The 15,264-nt window shown below is 49.7% G+C and overlaps 1 protein-coding gene across 2 annotated transcripts in view; it reads left to right on the forward strand.

The window, feature by feature from the left end:
• Positions 1-15,264, forward strand: part of C1H7orf57 (chromosome 1 C7orf57 homolog) — a 498,985-nt gene that overhangs the window by 255,020 nt on the left and 228,701 nt on the right. For both annotated transcript variants that reach the window (XM_030209461.1, XM_030209468.1), the window contains exon 4: positions 4,058-4,172. In XM_030209461.1, coding sequence (XP_030065321.1) covers positions 4,058-4,172 — 115 coding nt within the window. The remainder of the gene's footprint in view (positions 1-4,057; positions 4,173-15,264) is intronic.

Genomic DNA, 15,264 nt, shown 5'->3' on the forward strand with positions numbered 1-15,264 from the left:
GCAATTGTTACGGTGTGAGCAGAGAACTATCTTTAGGTGGAATACTGTAGAGCCAGGCGGTTTGAACAAGGAAGTTGAATGGCTACATGTTTGAGGGTGGAGCTTGGGCGAGTGTTTAATGAGATATAAGCCAGCTTGTACTGCGCATGCGCCAGTGTTTGGAAGACGGATGCGTGGTGGAAGGTGAACACTCGCCGTCCTGGTAGCTATGAGAGATGTACAAGGTTAAATTGTGAGTAAAATGACAATGTAAAGTTAAAGGTATTAAGTGTAGGTGAAGATAAAGTTATGAGCATTATCATATGCGTTCGTTTTTTGTGTAGGACCCGACTCCTGATGACGCTGACATAGTGAAACACAAGCTGTGTAGAGTCTGGGGTACATCACATGATTGGAAATGGTTATTCTACAAGAGTGGAGAACTCAAAAGGATTGATTAGCTTCCTGTTTGGAATTTCTGGAACCGAGGAGGAGTGGCGATGATTGGTCTCTGTTTTAAGCAGTGACAACTATGGAGGCAAAAGAACTGTGCACAATCCAGTGGTGAACGGGGATATGGACTTTTTAAATAAGCACCTTGCTGAGATTCATGGTGATTTCGAACAGTTAGATTTCGAACAGTTAGATTGTTTATGTATTAGTGAGGCTGCTCCATCAGTGTTTTAGGGTATGAGAATGGATATGAGTGTGTATGAAGTATTAACATATTGAGGGAGTATGTTTTGTAAGCATTAAATAAGCAAAAAATAATAAAAGGTTTTTTGGATGGAATATAACTGACAGACTAAATGGTGGAGATTGGATGGGACTAGGGGGAAGTGTGTTTTAAGTGTGAATGTTATCAGATGATGGTCAGAGAGGGAGAAAATTGAGGTGCAGAAACTGGAAAGTGAGCAGTTGGAAAAGACAAGATTAAGACAGTGGGCATTCTGGTGAGAAGGTGTAGTGAAGCAAAGTTGAAGATTGAAAGAGGATGCTAAAGTGAGAAACTGAGAGGCATAAGATGTTGTGTTCTCGAGGACCTTGGCATTCTGTCAGGCTTCTTCCCCGGGAACCCTGGGTACGTGAGTCCTTGGACCACGGCCGAGGAGCGGCAGTGGCAGGCAAGATCACCTTCGGAGCAGAGAAGAGACAAGGCTGGACTAGAACCCCGGACTGGAGTCCTGCACTGGAACACTCGAGACTGGAACGCACCAGACGGGAACACACTGGAGTAGGCTTCACCTACGCTTAGCTGCCTTTCCCCGAGGGTTGAGCCCTCAGGTTCGAGCAGCCGGTAGGGCTTACAGGAAAACCAGAACTGGAACCAGCAACAGGAACAACCGGAGTCAGGATCCAGCGGTGCTCCCAGGTACCTAGGCTAAAGCAAGGCAGACAGGCAGGGAATGTCCGGGTTCCGGCAGTAGGCAGGTTCAAAGCAATGGTCACAGAAGGGCTGGAAACCCACAGAGCAATAACACAGAAGGGCTGGAAACCCACAGAGCAATAAACACAGAAGGCTGGAAACCCACAGAGCAATAAACACAGAAGAGCTGAAAGCCCACAGAGCAATAAACACAGAAGGGCTGGAAACCCCACAGGAAAAGCCAAGGAAAGCTAACTGTGCAAACAGCACACTAACCTCGGGACCTAAGGTACTGCGGAAGCATTGGCAATGCAAAGGCCAGGGCTGCAGTCTCTAAATGATTAATAAAGCCCTTCAACAGCAGAGGCACAGCTGCAGCAATCTCCTTGCCTCCAAACAGAGGCTTGACACTCAGAGAAGTCAGCCCACAGGAAGGACAAGCGGGAGCCATCTTGGATACTGGCATAGAGAAGTCGGCAGCCATCTTGGAAGAGGCATAGCCCACACAGGTGAGGTCCAGTAAGGCAATCAGCACACAGAGCCAGAGAGAAACTAAGACAGAGACAGACACAGAGACAAGCAGAAGCCAGCACAGCCACTGACTCCCAGAAACAGGGTAAGTATGAGAGTGGTCACGGCCACAGACGTGACATAAGAGTCAGAGGGATCAAGGAGATGGAAGGTTCAAGAAAGAAGGAAAGCCAGGAGTCAAAGTCAGTGAGAAGGGAAGAAAGGACTTAGGGGGTTGATAAATGACAGCTACTCGGAGAGGCAGAGGAGTGAATAGACAGATGGAGTGGACTTCGAAGGAAGAAAAGCAGTGAGACTGAGGTGGAAGAAGAGGCTGAAATCTACAAGAGGGTGAGAGTAGTAGCCCGACACCACCTCCACGGCCAACCGGGCGAGGAGTATGGGGAAAAAAGGTAACCTTCATGACACGGGGCTGCAATTGAAGCAGAGTCTTCAGGGCAAAGCCAGGTCTCAGGGCAAGAAGATGGAGAGTACAAGAGAAAAAAAGCCGTGGATGCAGGAAAGTTTGTTACAAAGCGGGCATTCCACAGAGCATATGAGAAAGGGAGACAAGAAGGGGAGAGGAGAGGATCAGAAATTAGACTGGAGACATCACTGTGTGACCTACAGGAATAGGATGAGAGCTGATGTAGAGGACCAGGATTGGGATTGATATCCCTAGCGGAGAGGAGGAGAAGGAGCAAGAGAGTACGGAGAAGAGTAGGAGAGGCCTGACGAAGACTAGATGTACTCTGACAGAATGGAGATGGTTCAGTGAAAGGAAGGAAGTGTTGAAGGCTGAGAAGGGCGAAGACAAAAGGGATGGTGAGATGACTAAAGCAGAATATGGGCAATGTGTTCCTGCAGTATACAGTGGTTTCAGATGAAGAAATAGATTGGGAAGGGAAAGTGCCAAGAAGAGGAACTGTACTGGAGCCATAAGAAATAGCAGAGAGAAAGTAGAAGATGGCTCCTGGAGCAAAGACCCTAGAAAGATTGGGGTGGACCCGAGAGTCACCCCGAACTAGGTTGTGAGGATATGCAGATGGGCTCAAGTTGTCCACAGCAGCTGGTGGAAGCACTGGGCACCTGGAGTGAAGGCCCTGGAAGGATCAGGGTAGATCTGGGAGTCACCCCGGACTAGGCTGTGAGGATATGTAGATGGGCTGCAAGTCCTCCACAGCACTTGGAAGGCAGCTGGTGGAAGCGCTGGGCTTTTGCCATTTAGGTCTGAGCCAGCCACCAGGTTACAGCTCGGAAGATGTTAAGGTTGTTGGGCCTCATGGCCTCCACTGTCCATGTCACACCTATAGCACTTCTACATATGGGAACTGCCCAGTGGACCCTAGTTTCCCAGTGATGCCAAGCCTCGGGGAACCTAGTGGATGTCATCCGAGTAACACTAGAGTTGATTCAGTCTCTACTTTGGTGGACAATTTGGTCCAGTTTGACTGTGGGTTTTCCATTCCAAATTCCTCAGCCCCAGAGGGTGCTGACGATGGATGCATCCCACCTGGGGTGGTGAGTTCATGTGGATGGGCTTCACACTCAGGATGCTTGGTCAGCTCAAGAATCAGATTTTCAGATCAACCTCTTAGAACTACGGGTAGGCTGAAATGCTCCAAAGGCTTTCAGAGATTGGCTGTCCAACTAAATTATACTCATTCAAACATCAATTAGGTTGCAGTGTATTATACCAACAAGCAGGGAGGTACCGAATCATACCCACTGTGTCAGACCATCTGGATGTGGCACTAGGCAAACAGTAGAATACCTGGCAAAACTATAGTATACTATATGAAAATTGAGTTCTACCTAATGGTTTGCTACTCTAATCATACATCTCTTTTTAATCTGATTAATAGTAGACATGTGGTGCAAGGTGCACGTTTTATAGCATCGAGGGGGAAGGGGCTGGGGAATCAAGCCAGGTAACTCAATAATGAATTTATCACGTGCATAATGAAACACTAAAAACTATCTTCTCACTAGAAAAATCAGTTCTAATACATATAGCAAAACACCCCTTTGAAAAGTCTAAGGGGTGGGGAGAGGACTTTTTTTGGTAAAATGAATAAAGGAAAATGACATGTCAATATGATATTGCTGTTACACCAATAAGAAATATATAAATGAACACTTTGGACAGCAGTATGTAAAATACCTTCTGATTTCTCTAGTATTTCATTACATTTTTTTTAGACTTGCTGAAACATTACACCCATGTACCAAATAAGTCATCTGTAAAGCACATAGCGTATGCCGCGCCTGACTGGTATGTCCATGAAGAAGTTGCATCGAAAGCTGAGGTAGCACAGTAAGTTTGCCTGCATTTCCCTTAAACCAGTTTTGATAACCTTCCTTTTACATTCCAGTTTCCAAATTACTTTATCTATTTTTAAATAACTTGTTGAATCTGCTTAAATTTATTACCTATTAAATTGCCTAAATTAGATCGTATGTCTGTGGAGGTAAAATAGTGTCATCCTCTTGCTTGTTGCTTCTTTGTGTCTTCTATAACTTGACACATCTGGTGTATATTATCTGCTTTCTCTCTTGGACATTTCTGTGCACACTTAGGGCCTCTTTTACTAAATTGTGCTAGCGATTCCCGCATGGCAAATGCAATGCATTTACTGCGCCGGAAATTGCTAGTGCAATTTAATAAAAGAGGCCCTTGGAGAACTCTGTGAATCTATATCTGTATTTATGTATATTTATATCTATTTTTCTACGAGGACAAGCAGGCCAGTTAATTGTCACATGTGGGTGATGTCATCCACGGCATCTGGCAGGGCCAGATTAACCAAGGAGGTTAGATAAAACAACAGGCGAGGTGAGCATATCTAGCCCATTATATATTTATTTTATTTTATTTATTGCATTTGTATCCCACATTTTCCCACCTCTTTGCAGGCTCAATGTGGCTTACAATACATCATGGATACTGGAAATGAGAAGAGGATATACATTTGGTTTTACAGAAGGATTTTGGGTTACATGGTCATGAAGTACAAGATTCTCCGAGGACAAGCAGGCTGCTTGTTCTCACTGATGGGTGACGTCCACGGCAGCCCCTCCAATCGGAAACTTCACTAGCAAAGGCCTTTGCTAGCTCTCACGCGCCCATGCGCACCGCGCATGTGCGGCCGTCTTCCCGTCCGAACTGGCTCGCGTTCGTCAGTCTTCTTTTGTCCGCGCTCGGGACGGTCGTGTTTTGCCGCCGTTTCGTGCCCCTCAAGTTGACCCTCGCGCGTCTTCGCGATTTTCGCTGAAAAAAAAAAAAAAAGAAGAGACCTTTCGGTCTTTGTCCCTTCCCGTGTGTCCAGCTTTTTCCCCAGCGTAAGTTTCCTTTCACTTTCGGGATCGGCCTTTTTGGCCTCGGTACGGGTTTTCTCTCCCTTACTTTGGTGCCTTTCGTCATCATCGCGAATTTTGATTTCGCCGGTGTGATTTTTCCGCCCATGTCATCGAAGTCTCCCAGCGGCTTCAAAAAGTGCACCCAGTGCGCCCGGGTAATCTCGCTCACTGATAGGCACGCTTCGTGTCTTCAGTGTCTGGGGGCTGGGAACCGCCCGCAGGCCTGCAGTCTTCGTGCTCTTTTACAAAAGAGGACTCAGGTAGCGAGATTGGCCCAGTGGAACATGTTGTTCTCGGGCTCTTCGACGACAACAGCACAGGACGCATCGAGTGCATCGACGTCGACAGCATCGAAGTCTTCGAACTCGGCATCGACGGCATCGAGGCTTCGACCCTCTGCATTGTCGGTACCGAGACATCAGAAGGCTGCATCGACGTCGGTGGTACCGGGACCTCCGCTGTTGCTGATGTCGTCAGACGGTGGTGCTTCGACTGGAGTGCAGGTGAGGGCTGTCCATTCCCCTGGCGGTGAGCCTTCGGGTGGGTCTCCTCCTGCCCTGAGGGCTCCTGCGGTACAGCCCCCCCGAGACCGACCTTCTTCGGCCTCGGCCCCGAGGAAGAGACGGTTGGATTCTACGTCCTCCTCGTCGGTACCGGGAAGCTCCGGTGACATGCTTCGTTTGAAGAAATCAAAGAAGCATCGACACCGGTCTCCTTCCCGCCTCGGTACCAAGAGCTCTGGGTTGCCGAGGGAGTCGGCACCCAGTAGGCATCAGCACCGGGAGGACCGCTCACCCTCTGTTCAGGAGGTGTCGATGCGCTCCACCTTGGACAGCCCGGAACTGCCTCCACGCCCGGAACAGACTCTGACATCGACGCCTGCATCGGCTTCCCAGTCTTTCTCCACAGCCGCTCTGCACGAGAGTCTCCGGGCCGTTCTTCCAGAGATTCTGGGAGCGCTGTTGCGCCCTTCTCCTCTGGTACCGGGGGTGCTTGCGCCACCGGTACCGTCGAGTGAGGTGACGGCTGGCCCTTTGCCCGGGGTGAGGTCTCAGACATCGGTACCGCTTGCGGTACCGGCTGCGGCCGCCTCCCAGGAAGACTCCCCGACAACGTCGGTGGAGGGAGCTTCGCCGGTGCTGGCGAGGGAGTCTACCTCTCGGTGCTCCCACCGTGGCCGTGTTTCCACGGTCGAGTCGGGCACGGCTTCAGACACAGGTTCATGAACTTGTGTCTGATACCGAAGGTGAGGCCTCGTGGGAGGAGGAGGACATCAGATATTTCTCTGACGAGGAGTCTGATGGCCTTCCTTCTGATCCCACTTCCTCCCCTGAAAGGCAGCTTTCTCCTCCCGAGAGTCTGTCTTTTGCGGCCTTTGTCCGGGAGATGTCTACGGCCATCCCCTTCCCGGTGGTTGTGGAGGACGAGCCCAGGGCTGAAATGTTTGAGCTCCTGGACTATCCTTCTCCACCTAAGGAAGCGTCCACAGTACCCATGCATCATGTCCTAAAAAAGACATTGCTGGCGAACTGGACCAAGCCTCTAAGTAATCCCCACATTCCCAAGAAGATCGAGTCCCAGTACCGGATCCATGGGGACCCAGAGCTGATGCGCACTCAGTTGCCTCACGACTCTGGTGTGGTGGATCTGGCCCTAAAGAAGGCTTAAGAGTTCTAGGGAGCATGCTTCGGCGCCCCCTGGCAAGGACTCTAGAACCTTAGACTCCTTTGGGAGGAAGGCCTACCATTCTTCTATGCTCGTGGCCAAGATTCAGTCCTACCAGCTCTACACGAGCATCCACATGCGGAACAATGTGTGGCAGTTGGCGGGCTTGGTGGACAAGCTCCCTTCTGAGCAAGCCAAGCCGTTTCAGGAGGTGGTCAGGCAGCTGAAGGCATGCAGAAAATTCCTGGCCAGAGGGGTATATGATACCTTTGATGTTGCGTCCAGGGCCGCTGCTCAAGGTGTGGTGATGCGCAGACTCTCATGGCTGCGTGCCTCCGACCTGGAGAATAGAATCCAGCAGCGGATTGCGGACTCCCCTTGCCGAGCGGACAACATTTTTTGAGAAGAAGTCGAACAGGTGGTAGAACAGCTCCACCAGCGGGATAACGCTTTCGACAAAATCTCCCGCCGGCAGCCTTCAGCATCTACCTCTTCAGGTAGACGTTTTTATGGGGGAAGGAGGGCTGTCCCCTACTCTTCTGGTAAGCGTAGGTACAATCCTCCCTCTCGACAGCCTGCGGCCCAGGCTAAGCCCCAGCGCGCTCGCTCTCGTCAGCAGCGTGCGCCTCAGCAAGGCCCCACAGCTCCCCAGCAAAAGCAGGGGGCGAGCTTTTGACTGGCTCCAGCAGAGCATAGCCGATGTCAAAGTGTCAGTGCTGGACGATCTTCCGGTCGGGGGGAGGTTGAAAGTTTTTCACCAAAGGTGGCCTCTCATAACCTCTGACCAGTGGGTTCTCCACATAGTCCGGCAAGGATACACCCTCAATTTGGCAGCCATGCCTCCAAATTGTCCACCGGGAGCTCAGTCCTTCAGCTTCCAGCACAAGCAGGTACTTGCAGAGGAACTCTCCACCCTTCTCAGCGCCAATGCTGTCGAGCCCGTGCCACCGGGGCAAGAAGGGCTGGGATTCTATTCCAGGTACTTCCTTGTGGAAAAGAAAACAGGGGGGATGCGTCCCATCCTAGACCTAAGGGCCCTGAACAAATATCTGGTCAAGGAAAAGTTCAGGATGCTTTCCCTGGGCACCCTTCTTCCCATGATTCAGCAAAACGATTGGCTATGGTTTCTGGACTTAAAGGATGCTTATACACACATCCCGATACTGCCAGCTCACAGACAGTATCTTCGATTTCGTCTGGGATCACGTCACTTCCAGTACTGTGTGCTACCCTTTGGGCTCGCCTCTGCGCCCAGAGTGTTCACGAAGTGCCTAGCTGTGGTAGCAGCAGCGCTTCGCAGACTGGGAGTGCACGTGTTCCCTTATCTCGACGATTGGCTGGTGAAGAACACTTCCGAGGCAGGAGCTCTACAGTCCATGCAGATGACTATTCGACTCCTCGAGCTACTAGGGTTTGTGATAAATTACCCAAAGTCCCACCTTCTCCCAGTACAGAGACTGAATTCATAGGAGCTCTGCTGGATTCTCGGATGGCTCGTGCCTATCTCCCGGAGACAAGGGTCAACAATCTGCTGTCCCTCGTCTCCCGAGTACGAGCGTCCCAGCAGATCACAGCTCGGCAGATGTTGAGATTGCTTGGCCACATGGCCTCCACAGTCCATGTGACTCCCATGGCTCGTCTTCACATGCGATCTGCTCAATGGACCCTAGCTTCCCAGTGGTTTCAGGCTGCTGGGTATCTAGAGGACGTGATCCACCTGTCCACGAGTTTTCTCAAATCCCTTTGCTAGTGGACGATTTGGGCCAATTTGACTCTGGGACGCCCCTTCCAAATTCCTCAGTCACAAAAGGTGCTGACTACGGATGCGTCTCTCCTGGGGTGAGGAGCTTATGTCGATGGACTTCACACCCAAGGAAGCTGGTCCCTCCAGGAACGCGATCTGCAGATCAATCTCCTGGAGTTACGAGCGGTCTGGAACGCTCTGAAGGCTTTCAGAGATGGCTGTCCCATCAAATTATTCAAATTCAGACAGACAACCAGGTTGCCATGTATTACATCAACAAGCAGGGGGGCACCGGATCTCGCCCCCTGTGTCAGGAAGCCGTCAGCATGTGGCTCTGGGTTCGCCGTTATGGCATGTGGCTCCAAGCCACATATCTGGCAGGCGTAAACAACAGTCTGGCGACAGGTTGAGCAGGATTATGCAACCTCACGAGTGGTCGCTTAATTCCGGAGTAGTGCGCCAGATCTTCCAAGTGTGGGGCACCCCCTTGGTAGATCTCTTCGCATCTCGAGCCAACCACAAGGTCCCTCAGTTCTGTTCCAGACTTCAGGCCCACGGTCGACTGGCATCGGATACATTCCTCCTGGATTGGAGGAAAGGTTTGCTGTATGCTTATCCTCCCATACCTCTGGTGGGGAAGACTTTGTTGAAACTCAAACAAGACCGAGGCACCATGATTCTGATTGCTCCCTTTTGGCCACGTCAGATCTGGTTCCCTCGTCTTCTGGAGTTGTCCTCCGAAGAACCGTGGAGATTGGAGTGTTTTCCGACCCTCATCACACAGGATGAAGGGGCGCTTCTGCATCCCAACCTCCAGTCTCTGGCTCTCACGGCCTGGATGTTGAGAGCGTAGACTTTGCCTCTTTGGGTCTGTCAGAGGGTGTCTCCCGTGTCTTGCTTGCTTCCAGAAAAGATTCCACTAAGAGGAGTTACTTCTTTTTATGGAGGAGGTTTGCCATCTGGTGTGACAGCAAGGACTTAGATCCTCGCTCTTGTCCTACACAGACCCTGCTTGACTGCCTTCTGCACTTGTCTGAGTCTGGTCTCAAGACCAACTCTGTAAGGGTTCACCTTAGCGCAATCAGTGCATACCATTACCGTGTGGAAGGTAAGCCGATCTCAGGACAGCCTTTAGTTGTTCGCTTCATGAGAGGTTTGCTTTTGTCAAAGCCCCCCATCAAACCTCCTACAGTGTCATGGGATCTCAATGTCGTTCTCACCCAGCTGATGAAACCTCCTTTTGAGCCACTGAACTCCTGCCATCTGAAGTACTTGACCTGGAAGGTCATTTTCTTGGTGGCAGTTACTTCAGCTCGTAGAGTCAGTGAGCTTCAGGCCATGGTAGCCCAGGCCCCTTACACCAGATTTCATCATAATAGAGTAGTCCTCCGCACTCACCCAAAGTTCTTGCCGAAGGTAGTGTCGGAGTTCCATCTGAACCAGTCAATTGTCTTGCCAACATTTTTTTCCCCGTCCTCATTCCTGCCCTGCTGAACGTCAGCCGCACACATTGGACTGCAAAAGAGCATTGGCCTTCTATCTGGAGCGGACACAGCCCAACAGACAGTCCGCCCAATTGTTTGTTTCTTTTGATCCCAACAGGAGGGGAGTGGCTGTGGGGAAACGCACCATTTCAAATTGGCTAGCAGATTGCATTTCCTTCACTTATGCCCAGGCTGGGCTGGCTCTTGAGGGTCATGTCACGGCTCACAATGTCAGAGCCATGGCTGCGTCAGTGGCCCACTATTGAAGAGATCTGCAAAGCTGCGACGTGGTCATCTGTCCACACATTCACATCTCATTACTGCCTGCAGCAGGATACCCGACGCGACAGTCGGTTCGGGCAGTCAGTGCTTCAGAATCTGTTCGGGGTTTAGAATCCAACCCCACCCCCCTAGGCCCATGTTTTATTCTGTTCCAGGCTACACTCTCAGTTAGTTGAATAAGATGTTAGGTCAATCTCAGTTATGTCCTCACCGTTGCGAGGCCCAATTGACCATGTTTGTTGTTTTGAGTGAGCCTGGGGGCTAGGGATACCCCATCAGTGAGAACAAGCAGCCTGCTTGTCCTCGGAGAAAGCGAATGCTACATACCTGTAGAAGGTATTCTCCGAGGACAGCAGGCTGATTGTTCTCACAAACCCGCCCGCCTCCCCTTTGGAGTTGTGTCTTCCCTTGTCTTTGTCTTGCTACATACGGGACTGACGAACACGAGCCGGTTCGGGCGGGAAGACGGCCGCGCATGCGCGGTGCGCATGGGCGCGCGAGAGCTAGCAAAGGCCTTTACTAGTGAAGTTTCCGATTGGAGGGGCTGCCGTGGACGTCACCCATCAGTGAGAACAATCAGCCTGCTGTCCTTGGAGAATACCTTCTACAGGTATGTAGCATTCGTTTAGTGGTATTACAGAAGACATTATTAGACCTTAAAAAGTCAAGATAGTGGTATTAAAGAAGACATTATCAAACAATAGAAATACAAGATAGTGGTGTAGCAGAGACAATTGTAAGACATTAGTAAATGCTATTGAAAATAATAGCAAAAGATTGTTAGAAATAACAGACTGCCTATGTGTAGTCCATTTGTAAAAAGTCTAAAGCTGTTCCAGTTGGATAGGCAGTGCCTTAAAAGGTGGACAAATGATTATTTTTTTTAACTTATTTGACAGCTTTTTCATTTATTTGAATGCTTCCCATATCTAGGTACAAATATCGTGAAATAAAATTTGAATATCACTAAAATAGCTTCAAAAATTATTGTAGCTGGTAGAAATAGCACTTATAAACTCTGTATTTTGTGCTCATTTCTCTACACTGTTCTATAGAATGCAGATGGCCAAATTTCAGTTAGGATATCCTGTTTCTCTGAGGACAAGCAGGCTGATTATTCTCACACGTGGGTCGATGTTTGCGTCAGCCCAGGAACCAGCATTTTGCCATAGCAAAGACGAAAAACTTTGCTAGAGTCCTATGGTGCGCGTGCCATTCCCTGTGGAGGATGAGCCCATGGCTGAGATGCTCGAGGTCCTGGACTACAACTCTCCACCTAGAGAGTCTGTCCCACTTCAGAAGATTTTAAGTGATGTTCTGGTGAAGAACTGGGAGTCCCTTCTGTCTATCCCTGTCCTCCCCAAAAAGATTGACACATTGTATCGGATTCAGCCACAGTTGCCTCCTCATTCTCTGGTGGTGGAATCCACGCTCAAAAGGGCCAGAAGTTCCAAAGACTTTGCTTCAGTGCCCCCAAGTAGAGAAGCTTGAACTCTGGACTCATTTGGGCATAAGATGTATCAGTCCTTAATGCTCATTTCCCGTATCCAAAACCTAGTGCATAGTATGTCTGATTTGGTGGATACTTTCCCTACGGAGCATGCCAAATCCCTTCGCCAGTTGGCCAAGCAACAGAAGTTTTGTCGCAAATTCCTGGCCAGTGGTGCGTACAGTGGTGTTCTGGTAAGTTTTTAACAATCTCTCTCCACAGTCCACCTCTGTGCCCCCCCCTGAATTGCAGAGGCGGCTATACCCGGGTAGAGAGCCTTTGGGGGGGGGGACAATGCATTACTCTTTCCAGGAAAAAAGAAAAAATGTAAATGCTCCCAGGTTCCAATCTAATTCATGTTTAATGTGGGATAAAATGCCGTAAATAAATAGATAGAAACTCTGAACATTGGTCACCTGATTGTCATAACGTCTGTTTTAGAAGCACTTTACCAGGAGAAAAAAAAATCTTTACACCAATATAACAGGGTTGGGGTGTCCCTATAACCAGTCCCTCCAAATGAGACACTGATTACAATTTATAACAAATTACTACTCTACCTATATAGGGAACCACAAAAAAAGTTCAGAAAAAAACTGAAATGGAGCCCCCTTCCCTCCACCCAAGAAAGCCAGACTCTACAAAGGGTAAGAGAGAAACAGAAATGTTTTTTTCTCCTGTATGCTGGAAAATACAAAACTTAAAAAAAAAATGTACATTTCACAAAGCAGATACATCTCAATCTTTAAAAAAATATTTTTTTTCTTTTCTACCTTTTTGTTGTCTGAGCACTTTTATTTTTCTGATTGACTGGTCCCACTCTCTTCCACTTTCCATGTGTCAGTCTTCTAAATTCTTTCCCAGGTTGGCTTTTCCATTTCTTCTCTCTCCTTTTGTCTTCCTTTCCCATTCAATCCCCAAGAAGTCCCACTCATCTTTGCTCTGTTCCCCTTCACCCCTTCATCTCCCTTCTCCCACCCACACCCTCTAGTCCCATCCATCTTCTGCTCCCTCTCCCCCCTAGTCCTATTCATCATCTGCTCTCTCTTTCCCCACACCCCCTCATCCCATCCATTTTCTGCTGCTTCTCCATCTCTCTCTGTTACTCACTCCTCCTCCTCCCCCCCCCCCCCCCCCCCCCCCCCCGTGTTCTCTTTTTTTTTTTTTTTTTTTTACCCTTACCGTCCATCTCTTTTGATCCCTTGGAGCCACTGCCACAGCACCGGAGTCTTCCAGTGGCACCCTATATTGCCAATCCGTCTAGCCGCCGGCAGCCTCAGAGTGCACACGCTGCTTTAGATCTGCCCCTGAAGCCCTTCTCTGTCCTTCAGTCTCCCGCCTACGCGGGAACAGGACGTTGAAGAAAGGCTACTGGGGGCAGGTCTAAAGCAGCGTGCATGCAGCTTTCTCAGAGAGGCTGCTGGTGGCTTGGGGGATTGGAGAATGGTGTGTGGCCACTCAGCTTGTTTGGGGGGGGGCATTGCCCCCCCTTGCCCTCCCCCAAACTACATCTACAATCCACTGGACCACACCCTTCTTCAGGTATGTGCTGGAGCCTGGGACCCTGTAGCTTTGGGGGGGGTGGAGCCGGCTCGCCCAGCCAGAACAACCAGCTCGCAAAATGCTAAAAATATTTAACAACTGGCTCGTGCAAGCTGGTTCCAGCACACCACTGAGTGTGTATGATACTTTTGATGTAGCATCTAGGATCTCTGTTCAAAGTTTAGTGATGTGCAGACCCTCATGGCTGCATGTCTCTGACTTGGACCTGGCGGTCCAGCAGAAGTTGGCGGACTCCACTTGCCATGGAGATAACCTGTATGGAGAGAAGGTGGAGGAGGTCGCAGATCTCATCAAGAAACACACTGATAGTGACACTCAGTTCTGGCGAGTGCCTTCTGCACCCTCCTCTTCTAGAAGGTTTTTGGGCAATAATAGAGCCCCATTATTCTGAAAGGCTTAGGTGCCCCTTTTTCTCAGAAGTTCAGCCCCAGCTCGTTCGTTCTCGTCAACAGCGTGTGCCTAGGGCTCAGTTGGCTCCCCAGTCAAAACAAGGACCAAATTTTTGACAGGCTTTGGCAGAGCATACCTACAGGTAAGAGGGAGATTGTTTGTTTTTATCAAGAAGGTGGCCCCTTGTAACTTGTGACTGATGGGTTCTTCAAATAGTCTGTCTCGGTTATGCCCTTCGTTGGCAACGGAGATCACCAAATTGCCCCCCCCCCCCCCCCCCCCCCCCGAGAGCATCTATTTTCTGCTCTTTTTACAAAGGAGTACTCTCAGAGGAACTCTTGGCCCTTCTAAAGGCCCATGCAGTCAAATCCATTCCAGCAGGGGAAAAAGGGTAGGGATTCTATTCCTGGTACTTCTTGTGCCAAAGAATACGGGAGGGATGTGTTCCATCCTAGACCTCAGGAGCCCCAAACAACTTCTTGGTCAAAGAAAAGTTTAGGATGGTTTCCCTAGGCTCCCTTCTCCCAATGATTCAGGAACAAGATTAGCTGTGCTCTCTGTACTTAAAGGAATCCTACACATATCCCAATACTTTCAAGCAACAGGAGGTATCTCAGATTCAGGTGCGAACGCATCACTATCAGTATTGCATCCTGGCATTTGGCCTCACGTCAGCTCCCAGGGTTCTCACAAATATCTATCTGTAGTCGCAGTGTCACTACAGAGTGTGTTTCCCTACCTTCTTTTTCCGCAAGAGGAGAAGGTGCTTTTTCTTACCATCTTCTCTTTCACTCAGTCTGAGCTATTTTTTGTGCCTTCCGACTATTTTTTTTTTGATTTCTTCATTGCAGGGGCGTAGCTACGAGTGGGCCTGAGTGGGCCCAGACCCACTACAGAAGCACAATACCCTAGCCAAAACATCCCCTCTTCCTTTCCAGCCTTCCGTATGTCCAGCACAGTACCTCTTCCCTTCTCTCTACCCTCGCATATCCTACGCCTCTCACCCCTCCCGCAGTTCCAGCATTTCCATGTCTTTCTTACCCTCTTCCGCCCCCACCACGGCGCTTGCACTTTAATGCTATCATGCCACCGGGCTGGAACTCTACATAGTACATCGGGGCATTCCCTCTACTGTGTCTCACCCACTGATGCAACTTCCTGTTTACGCAGGCTGGGCAGGACGTGGCAGAGAGAGAAGGCTCCGACACAGCAGTGTGTGGAGTTCCTGCTGGGTGGCGACGACAGCATTAAGTGCACTGCAAACGCTGCCGCAGGGATAGGGGTGTAGGGTAAGGAAGACACGGAGGTGGTGGTTCTGGAACTTTGGGAGGGGAGAGAGGCGCTGGACATGGGGGTTGGAGGGAATGGAAGAGGCTCAGCTATCGGAGCACATAACAATAGAAAAAGCAATGGAAGAAACGAAACGTCGCAC

Source organism: Microcaecilia unicolor, chromosome 1, assembly GCF_901765095.1.
Source record: "Microcaecilia unicolor chromosome 1, aMicUni1.1, whole genome shotgun sequence".
NCBI classification, from domain to species: domain Eukaryota; kingdom Metazoa; phylum Chordata; class Amphibia; order Gymnophiona; family Siphonopidae; genus Microcaecilia; species Microcaecilia unicolor.